This window comes from Gouania willdenowi, unplaced genomic scaffold, assembly GCF_900634775.1.
Source record: "Gouania willdenowi unplaced genomic scaffold, fGouWil2.1 scaffold_428_arrow_ctg1, whole genome shotgun sequence".
In the NCBI taxonomy this organism is placed as follows: domain Eukaryota; kingdom Metazoa; phylum Chordata; class Actinopteri; order Blenniiformes; family Gobiesocidae; genus Gouania; species Gouania willdenowi.
The window spans coordinates 1-22,063 of NW_021145189.1; the positions used below are offsets into that span (position 1 = coordinate 1).

Consider the following 22,063-nt stretch of genomic DNA (forward strand, 5'->3'; position numbering starts at 1 on the left):
TGTGCTAACATTGGCATTGTGCTAGCAATAGCATTGTGTTAGCATTAGCATTGCGCTAGCATTGCACTAGCATTGCGCTAACATTTGCATTGTGCTCGCATTAGCATTGTGCTAGCATTAACATTGCGCTAGCATTAGCATTGCACTAGCATTAACATAACATTAGCATTAACATAGCATTAGCATTAACATAGCGTTAGCATTGTGCTAGCATTAGCATTGCGCTAGCATTGCGCTAACATTTACATTTGCTAGCATTAGTATTGCGCTAACATTCTGCTATCATTAATATTGCGCTAGCATTAGCATCGGGTTAGCATTGGCATAGCGTTAGCAATAGCATTGTTTTAGCATTCAAAAAGTTTGAAAAGGTTGAAAAAGTTTGAAAAGTTTGAAAAAGGTTTAAGAGTTTGAAAAAGTTAGAAATGGTTGAAAAAGGTTCAAAAGTTTGAAAAGGTTGAAAAAGGTTGAAAAGTTTGAAAAAGGTTGAAAAAGGTTGAAAAAGTTTGAAAAAGTTGAAAAAGTTGAAAAAAGTTGAAAAAGTTTGAAAATTTTGAAAAAGTTTGACAAATTTGAGAAAGTTTGAAAAATTTGAAATAGGTTGAAAAAGGTTGAAAAGTTTGAAAAAGGTTGAAAAAGTTGAAAAGGGTTGAAAAAGGTTGAAAAGGTTGAAATGGTTGAAATGGTTGAAAAAGGTTAAAAAAGGTTGAAAAGTTTGTAAAGTTTGAAAAATTTTGAAATGTTTGAAAAAGGTTCAAAAAGTTGAAAAAGTTTGAAAATGTTGAAACAGTTGAAAAAGGTTGAAAAAGTTGAATGGTTTGGATCAGTTTCAAAATGGCCGACGATGAAGAGGGTCAAAGTGCACAAGAGGGTCAAAAGGGTTCGAACTGTCAATGTAAAATGGAAGAGAGCAAAAAGTTGCCAGGGCAATAACTCAAAAAGTTGACAAGTTACAAATTATAAAGCGATAGCATACATCTCGCAAATTTTCTGAACGGTTTGATATCTTGATTGTTAAAATCGGACAAACGGTGTAGGAGGAGACAGGGCAAGACGGAAGAAGAAAAACATATAAAATAATAAAGAAAACGGAATACAATAGTGAGGATGCCATTGCATCCTCACTAATAATAATAATAATAATAATAATAATAATAATAATAATAAAGTTGTTAAGATTGTATATATCTTACTCTCTATTGACTGTATTGTAAAAGTTGAGTGTTATAACACATGTTCTCCCCTTGAGGGCGCTCTCGTACTGTATAGTTGTTTAACATGTGTTCAGAGAATAAAGTGTATCCTCAGAGAGGACGTTGATGATCAGACCTGATATAAAGTGTCCGTTCATGTTCACACAATAAAGGTATGGAAGCCCGTTTCCGCCACTAAAAAAAAATAAAAATCACCAAGGAAATTCATAATTATGAGTTAGAAAGTCATAATTATGAGATAGAAAGTCATAATTATGAGTTAGTAAGTCATAATTATGAGATAGAAAGTCATAATTATGAAGATACTTTAACACATTTACAGCAGCTTGTTCATGTGGTGAGTAGCTGACACTGAGAGATGGGCTGATAAGACTATCGAAGACTACTTTAGACGGGGATTTTCGAATATGAAATACTTGTTTGCTTGCAAATTCACATGGAATTGTGCTGAGTAAACGCACCCTTGAAAGGATACTAAGCAAAAAGAGGCTCTGGCGTCGAAAGAATAAAACTGATGTGGCTGAAGTAGCTCAGTTTATTGAACATCAAATGGAGACTTCTGGTCAGTGCCATGGGTACAGATGGATGTACCAAAAATGTTGGCTAAACGGGAATTGTGACTGACCAGAGAAACTGTTCGAATATTGCTACAATTATTGGACAGTGAAGGTGTAGATCTGCGTTCAAGGAACAGGCCTGCGAAGGCGTGTATACCACAGCCGTGGTCCAAACTATGTCTGGCATATTGATGGCTATGACAAACTTAAGCCATTTGGAATCGCAATCAGTGGATGCATTGATGGATTTTTCAGAAAAGTGCTATGGCTTGAAGCTTACAAGACAAACAATGATCCAAAGGTCATTGCAGGCTACTTCATAGATACCGTGATAACTGCTGGAGGGTGCCCTGCCCGTCTGAGGCTTGACTTAGAACAGAAAATGGACACATGGCACAAATGCAGCGCTTTTTGCATTTTTTCTGAGAATCAAGATGAGAATGAATCAGTAACCTTTGGTCCAAGCACTGGAAACCAGCGGATTGAAAGATGGGTGGCTGATCCTGCGAAGTGAGTGTGCCCAGTTTGGATGGACCTGTTTGACAAACTGAGAGAAGATGGCTACTTCTCTGACTCATTTTTGGACAAATCTTTGATCCAGTTTTGTGTTTTCTTCAAAAAAATAACAGGTAAGAATAACATACATTACATGAGCCTAGCTTAGGTGCACTAGTACATTGGTAATGTGATAATGAAAACAACACATTATCCTCACTTTGTGTACACTAATACTACTAACGGTTTATTTCAGGATGAAATAAATGAGGTTGTAATGACTTGGAATAACCACAGAGTTGATCAAGTCCATACTCCAGATCACCCTATGGACGTCCTCTAGTTTGCATCAGTTCCTCACCTGTATGGAGGCAAGACTTTTGCATCACGTAGACCTGGAGAAAGTGCTACTTTGCCTTGATGAGTGTACATTCAAAGATTTTTCTATGTGACGTGATGTGTTTCAATATCGTGTGGACCTGATGTTCCGAGCATAATCTGAATATGTCCAACGATGTGTATGAATCAATTAATCTCTACATTAAACTCAGAGATTTGGATAAACACTCAAATAGAGTTAGATGAATAGTCTATATTCCTGTGTACCATGTCATAATGCAATGACACACGGAGATGAAGGAGTATTGTGCCATTTGTAATAAACCCATTTTTTTTTTTTTTTTTAATAGTGCCAAGATAAGTGTTATAATAAAAATCAAATCCATGGGATTAGAAAGAGAACATCTTTATTGTACATTTTCAAAGAAACATACAAACATTTTGCAATGAAGTTTTTTTTATGTACTTCCACTATTTTCAAACATTATGTAAGTACTGAATAAATGGTTCCAATGTTTATTAAGAATGGTAATATTATAACTTCCACATTTTTATTTTAACCCCATTTTAATAACTATATACTTGTAACAACAAAGAGAAAATCATAATTAAAAAGAAAACACATAATCCATTCAAAATAAGATGCTTTGCATTGTATTATCTACAACGTGAATGGTAAAAATGTATGTATAACTGGTGAACCAATGATTCCAAGTTACACATCAGTGTCTGTTTTTACTACTTGTGAGGCTTTGAATATTCGGATGTAGATCAAGGTTAAACATTAATACATTTTCTCAGGAAAACATAAGAAAAATTCCTTTAAAGCAGTCCATATTTGAAACAAAGCTTATTGTATAAGTGCAAAGAAAAATTACTAAATTAAAATACGTTGCCCCCAAAAAGACGGACACCTTCTTTCACACCACAGGACTCAAACACTCTAAAGTATTTTTTTTAATGACCAATAAGAGAAACAGCAGATAGCTTAGAAATCAGAATCAGCAAAACCAAAAACTTTCAATGAGTTTGGGTTGATGGGCTGGAAAAAAAAGTACCGGTATTTATATTTTAATTTTGGGCCCAAAAAAAAACCCTTTGAGGTAGCACAATAAAAAAAAATAAAAATACTGCAACCAGTAATAATTGTTTTCTAAAGTAATTCAAACTATAAAAGTAATCTAGCATCTTTGAAATCACATATTAGTCAATGTGTGCAACAGAGAAATGCAGTTTCTTTAGGTTCTCTTATATGGGAATTACTCCTCAAAACCAATAACAACCTGACCCAAAGCTGTTTTTTTCCCCCCAAAAATATAAAATAAATAAGTGGTTGCATGCTTATCTGTATGAATCAAACTAAAGAGTACCCTATTTCTTTTAACTTTCAGAGAAGTTGTAAACACGACAAAATCCTGATAATCAATTTCACAGTATGTTGTCTTTAAAACCCATTCAGATTTAAAATAACTAAAAAGGAAAAAAGGATTTAATTATTTTTTTAATATGGTTCGTCTTTCACTCAGTTTACAATTTTATTGGTCATCATTATACTGCAACTGGTGTCAGTTGCCTGTTTTTAAACTCTCCTTACTTTAAACAATGTCCATTACCCACACATTGCTCTCTAAGACTTTGTTCATTTCACCAATTTCGGCACAACACCCGTTGAGGCACAGTCAGCAGCAGCTCCCCACAAAGGAAAGGAGCGACTGTTTACTTTAAAACACATTTATTTACATCCGCATCCCACCACACTAAAATTACCCGTACTCACGCCACCTAAACTAGTGAGGATAAGCTATAAACGCAAACGCTGGAGATAGAATCACTGTCACTTTAGCATCCCATATCATCAATATTAGAAATAACTTTAGTGCACTTTGTTAGTGACACGACATACGCTGGTGCCTGGCTTTTTTTAGGCCTGCATCCACTTTGTACAGTTTTAACAATTCTCTGAACATAATCACATCGTCAAGATACAAGGAAGATCTTTCATTTCCAGTACCACTGAAAAATCCAGTATAAGATAAAAGAAAGATCCTACCTCCTTTATAGTAGTTCCATGTGCCCAGGCCAGTGTTGTGCCTAAAAAACCGTACATCGGTAGACTGCTGCAAATGTGCAGTGTGTATCTCATAATTATGACTTTATTAACTCATAATTATGACTTTCTATCTCATAATTATGACTTTCTGTCTCATTATTATGACTTTTCTTAACTCATAATTATGACTTTCTATCTCATAATTATGACTTTCTTAACTCATAATTATGACTTTCTATCTCATAATTATGACTTTCTGTCTCATTATTATGACTTTCTTAACTCATAATTATGACTTTCTATCTCATAATTATGACTTTCTTAACTCATAATTATGACTTTCTTAACTCATAATTATGACTTTCTATCTCATAATTATGACTTTCTTAACTCATAATTATGACTTATAATTATGAGTCATAATTATGTCATAATTATGACTTTCTGTCTCATAATTATGACTTTCTTAACTCATAATTATGACTTTCTATTTCATAATTATGACTTTCTATCTCATAATTATGACTTTCTGTCTCATAATTATGACTTCTTAACTCATAAATATGACTTTCTATCTCATAATTATGACTTTCCTGTCTCATAATTATGACTTTCTTAACTCATAATTATGACTTTCTATCTCATAATTATGACTTTCTATCTCATAATTATGACTTTCTTTCTCATAATTATGACTTTCCTTGGTGATTTTTTTTTTTTTTTTGTGGCGGAAACGGGCTTCCATATAAAGGACTCCTTTAAGCTCAAACACCTTAACAAAAGTCATTCTACGTTTTAAATAAGGATTTTTAATTCTCAATAATTACATGTTTCCATCGTACTATTTAAAAGGTTGAAACCTTGCTATTTAAAAATCATTAGAAATTTATGTTTTGAGTAAATTCCGATTTAATTTGTTTTTTATTTGATGTTTGGTTTTTGATTGTCAATGTTGTGTATTGTGTTTTAATCCATTTTTGTTCCTTTTTGTCTTTTTTTTAAATTAACAATTGAAAACACCATAAAACAGTCGCATATTTACATGTGTACTATTAATATATTTATTTATTTTAATTTTTTTATTTCATTTTTTTCTATTTAATCTATATATATGTATATATATTCAAATCTGTTTTGAAAAAATCATATATATGAGCTCTGAGACAAAGCACAGGGCAAAGGTTGTTCTAGTTTATAAGGTTTAAACTCATTTTATTTTTGTGGGGACATACGGCCCCATCTATAAACAAAACCTCAAAAACACTGTCAGAGTGAACAGAACCAGACCTCCACTATCTGACCTGTGTCCATAGATCTGAGAGACCTGCTGGGTTCATACCTGACTAACATCTCACTGATGTATTCTGGACCAAACCCATTCACACATTTATACACCAGCATCACAACTTTAAAGTCTATTCTGAGGCTGACTGGGAGCCAGTGTAAAGACTTTAAAACTGGACTAATGTGTTCAGACCTCTTTGTAGATTTATTTACATAATCCATGTATCAAATATAATGTTATTGTGCAGAAAAATTATTGATTCAACAGTGGATGTTTCAAGCCTGTCCAAATTCTGTCCCTTTCTGGTTCATGGTGAGCAGAGGACAGCGCACAGTAGTGTTGTGTTCAAGACCACACTATCCCAGACCAGAATGCACCGAGACCAAGACAAGACCAAGACTTTCAGGAGCCGAGACCGAGACCAAGACCAAGACCGAGACAAGCCGAGGCCGAGACCGAGACCATGAACATTTTTTTTTTTTCAATTTAAAAAAATGTTTAAATAAATAAAACTATGACAAGGTTCAACAGTTAAATAACATTCTCTCTTTAATTTTAGTTTATTTTAAATACATTTGATGGACAAAAAAGGTGCCTGCAAAAAATTAACTAAAATATTAAAACTACTACTGCTACTGATAAATTCACAATTATTCTACATATTTGAAAACAAGATTTTTATGTCAGCTGAATGTACAGTAAGTGTTTAAAAGTATTTCTGCCAAGAAATAATGATTCTTAATTCTGATTCTTTGAGTTGTGCAGGTCACAGATTTCACAAGATCATTTTTTAGTTTGAAAAAGCCTTTACACAGGTTATTTTTATTAATTCACTTAGTTGATATAGTTTAATTTGGTTGCTGTAATGTAACTAGAATATTCAATTAACAAAGGTTTCCAACTGTAACTGTAAAAGTGAAACTTTCTGAAATAAAAACTACAAACAAGTTTGTCATCAGTGTAAAAAACAAAGAGCTACAGGTGGATGTGAAACTAAATAATTGTTGAGAATTATTATTATTATGGATACAGTAGAAACAGAACTATAAAAAATAATTATATTGTGAACCTGTTTATATTGTGGGGAACATATTATATACATAAATGTAAATGAGTCTAAAGCCCACAAAAAAACACCACTTTAAAAGATAATAGACTAATATAAGACGTCTTTACAGTTATTTGACTCATTCTGCACTAGTGCAACTTGTGTTGATGAAGCGCTGGTGACGACATAATTCCAAGATGGCGGCGGCCCAGACTACAGCTGATACTATGTAATAAAAGCCTTAAAAGACATGGATATAATGAAAAGAGTGGATGGAGAGAGACATAAACATGCTGACACACACGGACACACACGGACTTATTAAACACACACAGACTTATTAAACACACACAGACTTATTAAACACACACAGACTTATTAAACACACACATATTTATTAAACACACACGGACTTATTAAACACACACAGACTTATTAAACACACACAGACTTATTAAACACACACAGACTTATTAAACACACACGGACTTATTAAACACACACAGACTTATTAAACACACACAGACTTATTAAACACACACAGACACACACGGACTTATTAAACACACACAGACTTATAAACACACACAGACTTATTAAACACACACAGACTTATTAAACACACACGGACTTATTAAACACACACACTTATTAAACACACACAGACTTATTAAACACACAAGGACTTATTAAACACACACGGACTTATTAAACACACACAGACTTATTAAACACACACACTTATTAAACACACACAGACTTATTAAACACACACGGACTTATTAAACACACACAGACTTATTAAACACACACAGACTTATTAAACACACACACTTATTAAACACACACAGACTTATTAAACACACACAGACTTATTAAACACACACACTTATTAAACACACACAGACTTATTAAACACACACGGACTTATTAAACACACACGGACTTATTAAACACACACAGACTTATTAAACACACACACTTATTAAACACACACAGACTTATTAAACACACAAGGACTTATTAAACACACACGGACTTATTAAACACACACAGACTTATTAAACACACACACTTATTAAACACACACAGACTTATTAAACACACACGGACTTATTAAACACACACACAGATTAAACACACACAGACTTATTAAACACACACGGACTTATTAAACACACACGGACTTATTAAACACACACAGACTTATTAAACACACACAGACTTTTTAAACACACACAGACTTATTAAACACACACAGACTTATTAAACACACACAGACCTTATTAAACACAACACACAGACTTATTAAACACACACAGACACACACGGACTTATTAAACATACACAGACTTATTAAACACACACGGACTTATTAAACACACACGGACTTATTAAACACACACAGACTTATTAAACACACACACAGACTTATTAAACACACACAGACTTATTAAACACACACGGACTTATTAAACACACACAGACTTATTAAACACACACACAGACTTATTAAACACACACAGACTTATTAAACACACACGGACTTATTAAACACACACGGACTTATTAAACACACACGGACTTATTAAACACACATGGACCACCACAACACTAGGCATGGGTGTGTGGAAATGTGGGTTGGAGTTTACTGGAGATGATGACTGGTAAAGTTAATGTGTCATCTGTTATTGAGCCAATGTAATGTTTTAAGATATTATTTCAAGAATCTTTTTGTTTTACTAATTCCTACTGGTTATTCAGTCACTTGGCCTATTGTTGGATGACTTTATTCTGACACTTACTTTCTGTGACTCATTTAGGCCTACTGGGCCTGGCCTTCTTTTAATTGGCCTAATTATGCATTGGCATGTTTTCATGTGTAAGCCATCAATAAATATGATTGTGAGGCTATTGTGGTGCCAATGCAATTTCTTTTTAATGTGTAGGCCTTTATGAATAATTTCAAGCAGCATATCCATGTGTTGAGTCAGTGTTATTGTAATTGTAATTCGGCCCCCTGAGGTCTCACTTGAAAAAAATTTGGCCCCCCCGAGTCTGCTGACATAAGGAGGTCGTTGGTTATTTTGAGTAGTGCAGTTTCAGTGCTGTGATGGGGCCGGAAACCGGACTGGAACTGCTCATGCAGGTTGTTATTGGAGAGGTGGGAGTGGACTTGTGATGCGACTGTTTTTTCCAGGACTTTTGAAAGGAATATCAATATCTTTACCACAAAATAAAAATCCTGAGAATAAATAATAATAGCAATAAAATATTATACATACAACAATTAACATCAAATTTAAATAACCACATTTTGCAACAAATAAAATCTATACATTAATAATACGCAATAACTATATACAAAAGCTGTACAAAATACTTGTATACAACTATTTGCAAACTATGCACAAAAAAAAAAAACTGACCTAAAGAAGGTCAAAACATAAATTAGGAATCACGTAATCCATCATTACATGAGAAATAAATTTTTCATATTTACAATCATCAATTCAAATTAAGTGCACTTATAATAACCAAAAGTATATTCATAAAATCATTGCAATGTTAAGATTGTTCACAATCGTTATTTTAAGTTGGACAACATAATCATTTATTTTCATAATTGGGCCCATACAAAACCAAGGTTGGTTTACAAAATATACAAACGTAAGTTCATCAAGGAAAAAAAAAGGTGTAAACAATACATGAAAAGCATATATCAAACCTATACTTTGGCTTTATTAGCTTTCAAAAAGAAATAATAGTTTTCTATACCTTGACATAACTTTGTTAGAAGAAAAACAGGAAAATTAAAGATATCTTTTTTTAAAGATTCTATTCTTAAAAACAAATCTGATTGATAAACTCACCGTTGAATCCGATTAAAGGCTAATTCACGTCCATCCATTGATTTAATTCAGGACTTTTGAGCCGGTTCACGTAGGAACTTAACACAAGTGTGGCTCGGTTGCAGATCACCCAGAACTTAGAACAACCATTTACATAGAATCAGTTTAATGCTTTATTTCATGTGAGAGAGAGAAGAAGAGGACCTAAACCAGGGGTTGGTGACCTTTAGGATCAGCCATTGAGTGAAGATGTTACTTTTGTGTGTGATCTGCCTGAAAACAGATGTTGTTGTGGAATAAATGTTTTTATAGTTTTCTTTGGCAGACATTAAAACTTTCTTTTAATCCAACGCTTTGACAACAGTCAGAATACAGACACAGTGCACTGTACGTTGATCATAGGTTCCTTTGGATAAACATAACTTAGTTGCACAATCATTTCCTTTGGTTTGTTTATTTATTTCATTCAAGACATTAAAAATATTATTTCTTCTCCACATTGAAAAAGAAAAAAAATATGAATAAAAAGGAGCAGAAAGAAGTAAAAACTTATAACATTTGACACCTCCTTAAAAAAAAAAAGAATAATTACATTAAACAAAGTCAAGCTGCAACAAAGTTATTGTCAACAATACAGTTACACTTCTGTCTCATATCTCTTCTTCAGCACAATACATTTTTTCATGTCATTTATCTTTTTTCAAACCTTTATCAGATGTTCTTTGGCAATTTTTTTTAATTATTGGCTTTATACAAAATCTGAAGAATATTATAATCAACAATATCATTAAAATTTAGTGACTTACATTTGATAAATAGTGGGTTTGATGGATCTCTATGTCTAATGTTATATATAGTGTTCAGAGCCCTGAACAGTGGCTGTATGTAAGTTTTACAGGTCAAACCTCAAATTTCCACATAGTAAGTTAAATATGGTACAATCATTGTGTTATATAAAGTGAGTAGAGAAAATGTAATATATTATAATAATTATATAATCAGCCTGTCCAGTTAATTGGTGAATTAATTTTATTTTTTAACCTTTTGAATGTCCATCCCATTTATTTGTATTGATAAATCAACAGTGTTTCTTTTGTCATTGAATATTATATGTTTTGTTTTGTTAACATTGAGAACTAATTTATTTTGATCAAAGCAATGTTTTATTTTTTGAGTTCTTCATTTATTACTTCCATTGTCTCCTGTATTTCTTTACGTGAGTAAAATAAGGTTGTGTCATCTGCTAATAAAATACTCTGTAATCTTTCTGATGCTTTTGTAAAGTCATTAATGTATAATATGAACAGTAATGGCCCAAGTATGGAGCCTTGGGGTACTCCCCAATTTACGTTACACTGGTTCGATTTTGTATCATTTAATTGTACATAATGCTGGTGTAGAAATGTAATGAATTACTTTATTTCTTTTAAATGTACTTAAGCACAAGTAAAATTACTTATTTAGAAACATACTCAAAAAAGTACAAGTACCCATAAAAGCTACTCAATTACAGTAATGTGAGTACTTGTAATCCATTACTTTCACCTCTGCTTAAACATGTTGTACCTGAGACACTGACTGTAACTGAGCTGTGTGAGATTTTAATCTACAACTGCAAAGAAACTGAGGGCTTCATTTGTGGTGTTTTTTGTTTTTTTTTCACAATGTGACTCTCACTCTGCACGAAAGCAATGGAACAAACAGAAAAGAGGAAGTCAGTGAGAAAAAAGAAGCTGAAAATAGGAAGTACATTGAGACATATTTACACCTTATCTTGGGTCAGAAATGAAGAAAGAGTATCTGTGTGAGCATCGTTTTTTAGACTTTAAGAGTAAAGTTGTATTAGTATAAGACATTTTTAACAGTCATTAAGTCATAATATTCCAAAAGTAAACTTATTCTATTATGAGAAAAAACTATTTAATATTATTAGAATAAAGTTGTAATTAGACAAAGAAAAAGCCCTGAAAATAAACATTGACAGTCGACAAAATATCTTGATGTTCTTTTCAAACTTCTGATGATAATGTTATGTTATGGTTTCTTTTTTTTAAAGCAACTGTTCTTTAATAAATCCACTTTGATCTCCTGACATGTTTCGACTGACAACTGCCAGTCTACATCAGAGGCGTCTGCTGATTGCTTTGATGTTTCCACATTGTTACACTTTGAAAAAAGCTGATCCACCAAACCAAACTGTAAAAAAATGAGCCACAAAAAGAAGAGTCACTGCGTAACAAGAACTTATGAAATGCACACACATCAGTGGAGGCGTGTTACTGCTACAGCTTCTTTTCATGTACAGTTAAAGCTGGTGTAAAATTCCTCTGTCCTCTCCTCACACACTATCTTCTTCACTGCTTCTTTGACTGTTGAAGACATCACTTCTTCTTCCTCTTCCTCCTCTTTTTTTCTGACCTACAGGAAACAATACGGGAGTTTTGATTGATTGTATGTGTTTAAAAGAGGATAGCAGCATATGTCAACAAGGAAGCATTTGTCTCCACCTTCATGGTGTTTCACACCCTTGTAATTTAATCAGAGTTTTAACCCTTTAACACCTGTAATATTAACATCTCTGCATGGGGTTTTCTTGCATATTTTGTCCATATAAAATGGTCATAAAAATGTCCTATGATGAAGTGTTTTCCATTACACTTTAGACCTCCAATATATGGCAATTTATCACTATTTATTATTGTTCCAACAGTGTAATACCATTTTGAAATTAAGAAAAACACAAAAACTAAATATTTTTCTTTAGATTTAGTAGGAATAAAACAATGAAAACTCACGAATAACAGATTTTTCAACAAATATAAAAACATTCAGGAGAATGTAAAACACCTCTGTGGAAGTTTCCTCATCCTTGAAGGTCTTCCAGATTCTATTTTTTGCTACAAATATGAAATAATTTGCTCTTTTTTTGTATCTCCATGTTTGCAGGGGCAGCACCCCTTCCCCAGCACCACCCGCAAGCCGAAGGGTTCGCGGGGTTTTTACAAAGGAGGAAACGTGATTACTGTAATGTTTGTAGGTTGTCCATAAAGCACAACATCTTAGCTTATAGAAACATTTGGAGTTTTTCAAATAGAGCAAATTTTAACAGTTACGGTCATTTTAATGCACACATACCAGGATGTGTTGCAAGGGTTAAGGATAAGGATGTTTCCACAGAAGTGACAATAAAGGCAGATGCTGTTAATAGAGTTAAAGGACCCCTGTAAATTATGTCTATAAGACCTTTGTAAGACCACACAGTGCTGCAGAGCACAATATCATTTATTAAAAAAACACTTATTCTGATTACAATAAACTTATCCCATCAATATTTTGGGAGAATTCTTTGTGTATCTGTGTTATTGTTATAATGTGTAACAGTTCAACAGCTCAAATACTGCGTAGGTTACAGATCCTTGAATGCTGGGACGTATATGAGTCACTTACCGTGGTGCTGGGCAGGGCCTTGGTGATTCTCTACATTATCACAGATCACTCTGCTGTCCTGCTCATCCTGAGTGCAAACAAAGTACTTCAGAAGTAGAAACTATAGTGATAACAAGTAACAATCCACAATCAGAACTCTTTAGTTAATGTGTAAAATGTGTAAAAATAGTAACAAATGCTATAAAGCATTTCTGAAAGTACTTTCTCAGACAGTCCACACAAACTAGATACAACTAATGATACACTTTTTAACTTTAGCACAAAACTCATGACCTTGGTTTTGGTAAAGACTCTAAAGTTAAATCTAGGAAGACCCTGAATTATAAAGAGTTCATTGATTACATTCTTGGTGTTTTTCAAGTGTGTGTGAGGTGGCCTAAAACTGCAGATAGGAGAGAGTAGGAAACAGTTATGGGACGCAAGCTCAGGCTTGATCACCCTGTAGCTGGTCACCTTTGATGAGGGTGTTCAGTGTTAAAAAGGCAGAAACACCCCTTGATTCAAAGGAACACTACAGATGATGCATCCCAAATTTACATCCTTTCTAAATCTGAAACACAGCTCTCACGCCACTCTCCAATGTTGTTGTGTCTTCAGTTGCTACACCACAGGGGTTGCTATGGTTGAATGATGCTGTGCGGCTGACTGCATAGTAGGGGCTGAACAAACTAGTCGACTTTAGTGTTGTCTTGCAAATCTGTCGACGTGATGTCGACTTGTCGCAGTACCTGACTTTAGCCCAAGATGGCGACACAACACAGCAAACGAGGGTCCTAGTATAAAATCAAGCTATTCTCGCGCCTTCCTGGTTTGTGCTCAAACTGTAGCTGGTAGGCAGATACTATGGCTAATATACATGCTAACGTTAGCTGTAGTGGTAACATGTCTGTGTATTAAGCAGATCTGGAAAACAGCAGTGCAGGACGGAGGCTTCATTAGTGGGGTAAGACCGCTGTTGTGCCAACATCTGTAACCCATAATAATCTTTGACTGGAGGTGGCGACAGTTCCAACCCCTGTGGCTTCTCGGCAGACATTTAAATATAAATAGCTCCAAAGGGGTTTGACAACACTGGCTTTGGTGAAGGAAGCCAAAGCTACTTTAAAAACAGCCCGAACAAAGTCTAAACGCCCGGCTTTGAGGAAGTCTTGGGGCTTAACAGTTACCACAGGCTCATGGTAGGCGAAGCAGCACTTCCTGGGTTTACTTAGCTTCTATAGCATGTCCAGTATCTCAGGGGCTGGTGGTGTTGTGCCAAAGTCTGTGACTCTTAAAAATCTGTGACCGCTGCAGCTTCTCTGCGGTAGAGAAGAAGAGTGCTACGTCAACTGACTAAACCTCTCCGTAGCTATTAAGGAGCTATTTACACACCCTTAAACATGACGCTCTGGTGGGTGAAGCAAATGCAGACTGGAGAAGAATTACAAACGTGTTTAGGGGAAGTAAATGTTCGCCGAGAAGCCGCAGGGGTTGGGACTGTTGCCACCTGCTGTTACAAATTTATTTGGGTCACGGATTTTGGCACAACACCTGCACTCGGTTGCCACTCGGCTGTGACATCATTGACTAGTCAACGTCGACTTGACTAGTATGCACATAAAGTCGACCTTTAAAATTATGAAGTCGGTCAACCCCTACTGTATAACAGAGAAGAAGAAGAAAGTAAAAAGTTCACGTTTTCAGTCAAAAGTCTGCTGCCTCTTTTAATATTCCTAACCACGCACATAACAAATTGACGACGAGGATGGCGAGTGTTTTGCCTCGACCTGCGTTATTTCTTGCATCTGCCGGACAACCCACCATTCCTTCTGATATGTGGATGAAGATGTTCACCAACTACCTGCTTGCTATTCACATGGAGGGAGACGAGTGGGCTGACAAGAGGAAACGTGCGCTCCTACTGCACTGCTTGGGCACCAAAGGAAAACTTATCTTCTACACGCTCACGGATGGAGGTACGAGCTATCAGTCCACCTTGACCGTGTTGTGTACACACTTCAGACCTGCAATAAATGTCGTGCTGGAGAAACAACGAGTGCAGAAGCCGCATGAGACTGTTGCTGAGTATGTTGACACGCTACAAGAGCTGGCGGTGACGTGTGCATTTACTGAGAATACTGATGAGATGATCCAGGACCAACTCATTGAGCATGCCAGCAGCCCAAGAATACGGGAGAAGCTGTTGGTGCAAACAGAGGGAAATATGAGGTTGGATTTAGCCGTTAATATGGAAGCTGCGATCATGCATGTACAGACTCTTTCAGCTGAGTCCCAATCTCCTGTGCACGTCGTGCAAGCGAAGCCAAGAAAGTAGGATGGTCGTACATGGAATGCATCTCATCTCTCTCTGGTCCCAGACAGCTCAAAGAACATCATTAAAACCATGACTGCTGCCCCAGCCCCTGAGCCAGAACTTGCACCACCACTGTTTGATAACGTGCCTAGACCCACGAGGTTCAGAAATAAGCCTGCTTGGCTTAACGATTACAAACATTATTTGTTCTCATGGCCTTTGGGGGGAATATTGAAATAGAAAATGATGTAAAAAAAAAAAAGGGAAAAACATTCCAGACAATGTGAAATGACTTTGTCATGATGTGAATTACAAGTGGAAGAGATACTGTAATTGTAGTTGTAAGGTTATGTTGCTACTTTATAATTGTTTTGTACTACTGAGTAATGTTGTTAATATTAACAAGTGATTGCAGTGACAAAACAATTATGAAGATTGAAGTTAACACTAATTTACAGTCAGTCTTATTTGATTTCAGGTATTGATTATTTCCTAGTTATCAGTAACATTCTTAAACAAAGGGGAAATATGTTGTGTCTTCAGTTGCTACACCACAGGGGTCGCTGTGGTTGAATGATGCTGTGTTGCTGACTGTATAGCAGAGAAGAAGAAAGTAAAAAGTTCATGTTTTCATACACGAGTCTGCTGTCTCTTTTAATATTCCTAACCACGTACATAACACCTGTGTTTAATAATTCAGATTCTTTTCTTTAGGTCTAAACCTAGAGCAGTCACATATCAACCACTCTGTGTATTGGGAAACAATCACTGGTTACTTTTGCTGCTGTTGGACCACATTTGAGAACCTAAATAGTTCCTGAGAGCTGACGTGTATTTAGTAAGAAGCTGGTTGGTTATAAATATACTCACAGGAACACAATCTTGATCTTGAGCATCTGTAACAAAAAAAAAAGACATTTCTGTCATTGGAATTGAATCAAAAACTGGTTATTGATGTTATAACTAAAGTCGTACAGTGTTGATATGATTCTCAGCAGCAAACAAACAGAAAAGAAGAGTTTATCCTTTCATAGTTTGTCCTCTCTGAGTCACAGACCTTTATGTTCTGTTGTCATAGGTTTTTAACTAAATCTTTGTAGAGATACACACCTTCTGCTGCTCCAGTCCTCCTCCTGTATTTAATCTGAACAGTAGTAACAATAACAACCAGGATGGTCAACAGGCAAATCTTTGCAATGTTGAGGATGAAGATGATCTTGTTTGGAGCTGAAAACAATGAAGAACATATAAAGACAGTGTTTACATGTTAAAGGTGAGATTTGATTGGTCGTCCTACCTGTAGACACAAGTGTGTAGTCAGCAGAAATCTTCACTTCATTGTTTATAACAAACTGGCAGGTGTATCTTTTGTTGTGGTTAATCTGATGTGTTATTATCAGATCAGAAACACATTTCATCTGTCTACTATTATAGACTTCATCATCATCTTGCTTCAGTTCAGCTCTCTCCTCATCCAGCCATCTCAGGATGCCTTTTACACAGTAGATGTCTTTGTACCTCCACAGAGTACACGTCAGTGTGACTCCTCCCACTGGATCAGTGCTTTGATTTGCTGAGACTGAGGAAAATGTGAAAGTATACAAATAATTAAATGAACAGTGTGATTTGTGGTCAATACCAGGGTTGGGGTCAATTACATTGTTCAGTTACAATTACTGTAAGTTTTCAATTAACCTTGTTCAATTACAATTCATTTACAATTACAGTGTCAAGCATTTTTCCAATTACAATGGAATTACAATTATTTTTTACCCGCATAAAGTCAATTACAATTATGTTCTCAATGACTAAAGTTCAATTACAATTAATCACAATTCCTGAGCCTGAAATAAATGAGTTAATAAAAGTTAACCTTCCTCTTGTGTTAGCTTTCTGTTAGCATCTCTAATGATAACTGGTCCTAAATCAGCTGTAAAATACACTAAAAACAAATATCTATCATCTCATTTATTTCATATCTATTGGTTACCTTGTTAGGTTTTATAATCAATGAAAATATAGGTTTTAATATTTTTAATGTGGGCGTCTGAGACTTTCATGTGTCAGTTTACCTTTAGATTTATATATTTTTTAATGGTAAAATGTGGTAAAGCTTGATATGAAACATATTTTAATAATTGTTAACTACATATGTGTAGAACTGTACATAGAACTGTAACATGGTTCCCCAGTTTTGTGTTAAATTATAATTTACAATTTTTGTACAATTTTCAAGTCAATTATCTGAACTCAATTACAATGTAATTACAATTACAACAGCAACATTTTTTAAAATTACAATTATAATTATGCCATAATTGTAATTAATTATCAATTACGCAAATACAATTATAAATGACCCCAACCCTGGCCAGAACTGATGGTCTTTAAAGCTGCAGTACGTAAGTTTTTTTTGTCGTCTTTTGGTCAAAAATCTGTAATCATCTTAGAACACTTTGGATTACAATATGCTCAGAGTAGACAGTGAATCTCTGTTCTTTCTCCTGGCTGTAAATGAGCTTCAGAAATACAGGAGCTTGATGCTGAGAAAAGGAGGGGGGAGAGGGGAGTGTCTCACTATTCTACATACTGCAGCTTTAACATTTACTGCTTTGCCCAGGCTGAGGGAGGGATGACAGGTTGACAAAAGAGACACATTTTGATGACAATTGAGACACCGTCTCCCCTCATCCCCTCTTAAATGGCCTACAGGGCGGGGCTGGAATGCCTTGTGATTAAATCGGCCAATCACGTCTTACACCAGCTTCACTCTTTGTTCTGGGCCCATCTCAGCAGCTCAAGAAGAAAAATGTAGGACTCTCAAACATCTGGACATAATTTCTTCTGCTACGCCACCTGCGTGAGGGCTTAGTTTCAGGAACAAACAGAAACAGGACTGCTAAATCTTTACTTGTGACTAAAACTTAAAAAATAACTACTGTTGTCATCTGTCCTAGAGCTGTTCAACTAAAGAATTAGTGAGAAAATAGAGGAAAAACCCTCCCTAATTACCATGAAAGTTCTATAAAATTATCAATTATAATTTAACATTTGTTACAGTTCTATGTACAGTTCTACACATATGTAGTCAACAATATGTTTCTGTTGTACGTTGTGTGTATTAATCATTCATTCATTATTCTGCAAAGAAGTGTTTATTTAACCACTACAGCTATATGCCTGTCCTGATGTGTCACGCCTATTAAACTGCCATTATTATAAAAAATGATAGGAAAAATGTTACACAAGAAAAGTTATGACCATCTGGTGCTAACACTTCTATTTTCATAAAAAAAAAAAAAAGGGATACTGTGTTTTGCTAAAACGCCTTGTGCATCCTTTTACACTGTTGTACTCCCGTTGAACCATGACATCTGCATATATGCATAACCTTTTGTACTCTTGTATGCCATGACATCTGAGTGAACTTGAAGCATCTGTTACACCAGTAAGGCATTGAAAAAAAAAAAAATGAACTTGTATTCTCTTTTCCTATTCGCTAAGGCGGTCAGGGCATGAATTATGACACACTATCACGCCACGCTTCTTGCTATATATATCTCACTGATTTTTAAGAACGGGAGCTTTTTAGAGGGAGAGCTTTTTAGAGACGGACATTCTAGTTGTTCGGCAGGCCCCTGTCCGTTCTTGCCGGCTGACAGTTCAGGACTTTGATACTTTGAAACTTGTGATTGACTTTTGATTTTCTTTTTGTTTAATTTTTGTGAAACCTTTAATAAAATATATTAACTATTAAGAAGCCTTCTTGAGTAAATTAACCGCCTGCAATCATCCACCTGAGACAGCGCCCGGGTTTTGAAAAACACACTCCTAGACCTCTGGTAAGTGAAAGCCCCCTCGGTTCCTTTCCTCACAGAGAAGGGAAAGGGGGGGGGCTAGCTCATACTGTTGTAAAAAAGAATTGTTTCCAGCTTTGACCTACACTCGGTGGGTCTTAATATCAATCCCACAAAATAGCGAGACGACTCTTAGACTTCCTATAAGAGGAGGTACAATTAGTCTTATCTTTTATTAGAAAACAATAATAAAGGATAGGCAGCCAGCCTCGGTGACAAGGTAGAGGGGGAATTCTTGTATTAAGAACGGCAGTTTTAGATCCCCTACCGTTATAAAGTCCCGCGGGCTATCGACATGGCGCCCATACGTGAGGCACGACCAAGTTAACCTGTTAGTCCGGGAAAAATAAAACGAGTACCGAGTCTAATTAGAAAACCTACGGAGTGTCCCTTAAAAAAAAAAAAAAAAAAAGGGTGTAGAGAGAGAGTCTCATTTCCCTACCATACTGCTTGGTAGGAGGAGAGTGAATAGACGGGCTATCACTCTATGAGGAATAAAGGACAACTCAGTACGAAAGTAGTGGAAAAATCTCCAGCTCTTTAGTAATTGTTACTCTGGCAGGACTGATCACCCTGGACAGCAGAGTGTGCAAAGAAAAAGAGTGAGAGATTAGAAGTGTGAGGTCTAACACTTTGAACACGAAATCAGAAAGGTTTCCTTTATTAAAAGAATCAGGTTGAGGTAAGCCTATTCAAACACGCGTGGAATCAGAGGGGAAAAAGGCTATTGAAGCCCTCTTCTCAAGGAGATACCTCAGTCTCCGCTTACGGGAATACTTTGACACGAACGTAAGATAAAGCAATGGCGGAGGGAGTTACCTCCCCATTTTTTTCTCCTGTTCGAAGAGTTTCGACAGGAGGATTGTCAACAGGCTCCACCGGTACTAGGGTACTTAGCAGAGAGATTGAAACTGTGAGATTCAATGACGTGATTACAACAGTAAGAGCAAACCTAGGAGACACATTGGTGGCAGAAATATCAGGGCCAAAATGTACTATTCTAAACCCAAGAAATCCCCGTGGGGAAGATCAGAATCAGAATCAGAATCAGAATCAGAAATGTTTTATTTGCCATGTACAGTTTTGAGGACAGTACAAGGAATTTGACTTGGTGGTTGGTGCACAAAACAAGCAACAAAAAGAAATAAAATAAATAAAAACAAAACAACAAAGAACAACCCAGCAACAATGGCGGAGTGGCGAGATGGGTGGCAACGCGATGGCCCATATCAGTCAATAAGGATATAAACAGGAGAGATATTAAAACAGGAAAATATCCAAGAAAAACGGCAAGCGAAGTAAGGATAGAGAAGAAAAAATTAGATTAAGAAAAAAAAAATATAAATAAATAAATAAATAAATAAATAAATAATATATAAAAAGTTCTTGGTAATAGCAGATAACGCAGGAGGAAATACAAGGATATTTCCCCTGATGCCTGAGACACAAGAAGAGGCAGAAAAATGCTCGCTGTCATATCTACAGGGAAACATGACAATAACAGAAGTAAAAAGTGATAATGCCACAATGTTCTCTGAGTCAAAGTTCCAGAAACTGTTGTATGATCTTCAAATAGAATACGTTCTTGCGATCACATACCAATCCAATACAAACGGTGTTGCGGAACGAGCTGTTAGATCAGCGAAAGAAGCAATAGCCGCGATAGGGAAAGACTGGTGGAGCCATGACAATTTATTTTACATCAACCAAATATTAAGCCAGCCTAAACATCAAAAACAGTTACCAGATTGACCCAGAATTATCCTGTGTTACAGGCAAAAGACAGGTGGATAAAAAACGGAAAAGAATTCCGGGTAATCGACCGACAGGAAGGTAACGTAATATACATTACGGATGGAGGAAAAATATCACCCCCAGCAAGTCCGAGTTAAAAGGCGGTTTAAGGAATAATGATGTAAAAGGGATTGATAGGCAGGACACAATTCCAACAGGGCCTCCGAACTTATGACTTCAAAAAACTGAGGTGGAAGAAGCGGTTCTCCCCACTTGGGAGGTTCCGTATCACCCTTCGGAGGCTGATGAGTTTTACCAGGTCTTACTGGACCGAGCCCACCTGACCATGGGATTGGTGATGCTCTCTGCTCCGTGGATGAGATAATAACGGTACGTGTGCTGTTTCCAGGACATTTTCCTGGTTCTCTTCCCACGGAGAGGGAGTATCAACCGGGGAAGTGTTGTCTGTGTATGGAAGGAGTGTTCTGTCTCAGATGGATGGGAAAAAGGCAGGATAGGAGGACAAGATATGACTGTCGGCTGGTAGAGAAAGATGGCAGGAATAGAGTTGGTTGGGGTCTGCCGAATTTCTAAAACTAAACGGAGGTTTGCTAAAGATAAAGTAGAACTCACAAACATAGGTGAAAAGCTAGGAGAAATGATGATGGCATCACGGGAGTAGATGAAAAACCAAGGGAGACTTGGGTAGATACTCCTAGAAAAAAAAAAAAAGGGTCACTCATCGGAGGAATGGAGAGACTGCACCGAATGTGGAATAAAAGGCATTATGATAGAGAGGCTAGAAATATGTTATAGGAAAGAGATTATGTCAAGGATATCCGAGGAGGAAGGCTCTCTCCTTACAAAATAGCTGAGAAAAATAGGAAAAGGA

The 22,063-nt window shown here is 35.8% G+C and overlaps 1 protein-coding gene across 1 annotated transcript; it reads right to left on the reverse strand.

Moving 5' to 3' along the window:
• Positions 1-11,931: 11,931 nt before the first annotated feature.
• Positions 11,932-21,585, reverse strand: LOC114460330 (uncharacterized). The gene is made up of 6 exons (XM_028442260.1): positions 21,498-21,585; positions 16,878-17,159; positions 16,691-16,807; positions 16,451-16,476; positions 13,288-13,354; positions 11,932-12,258 (listed from the first exon to the last, which is right to left on the reverse strand). The coding sequence occupies exons 1-6, from the start codon at positions 21,583-21,585 to the stop codon at positions 12,179-12,181; spliced, it is 660 nt and encodes a 219-aa protein (XP_028298061.1). The 3' UTR covers positions 11,932-12,178.
• Between the last annotated feature and the right edge of the window lie 478 nt (positions 21,586-22,063).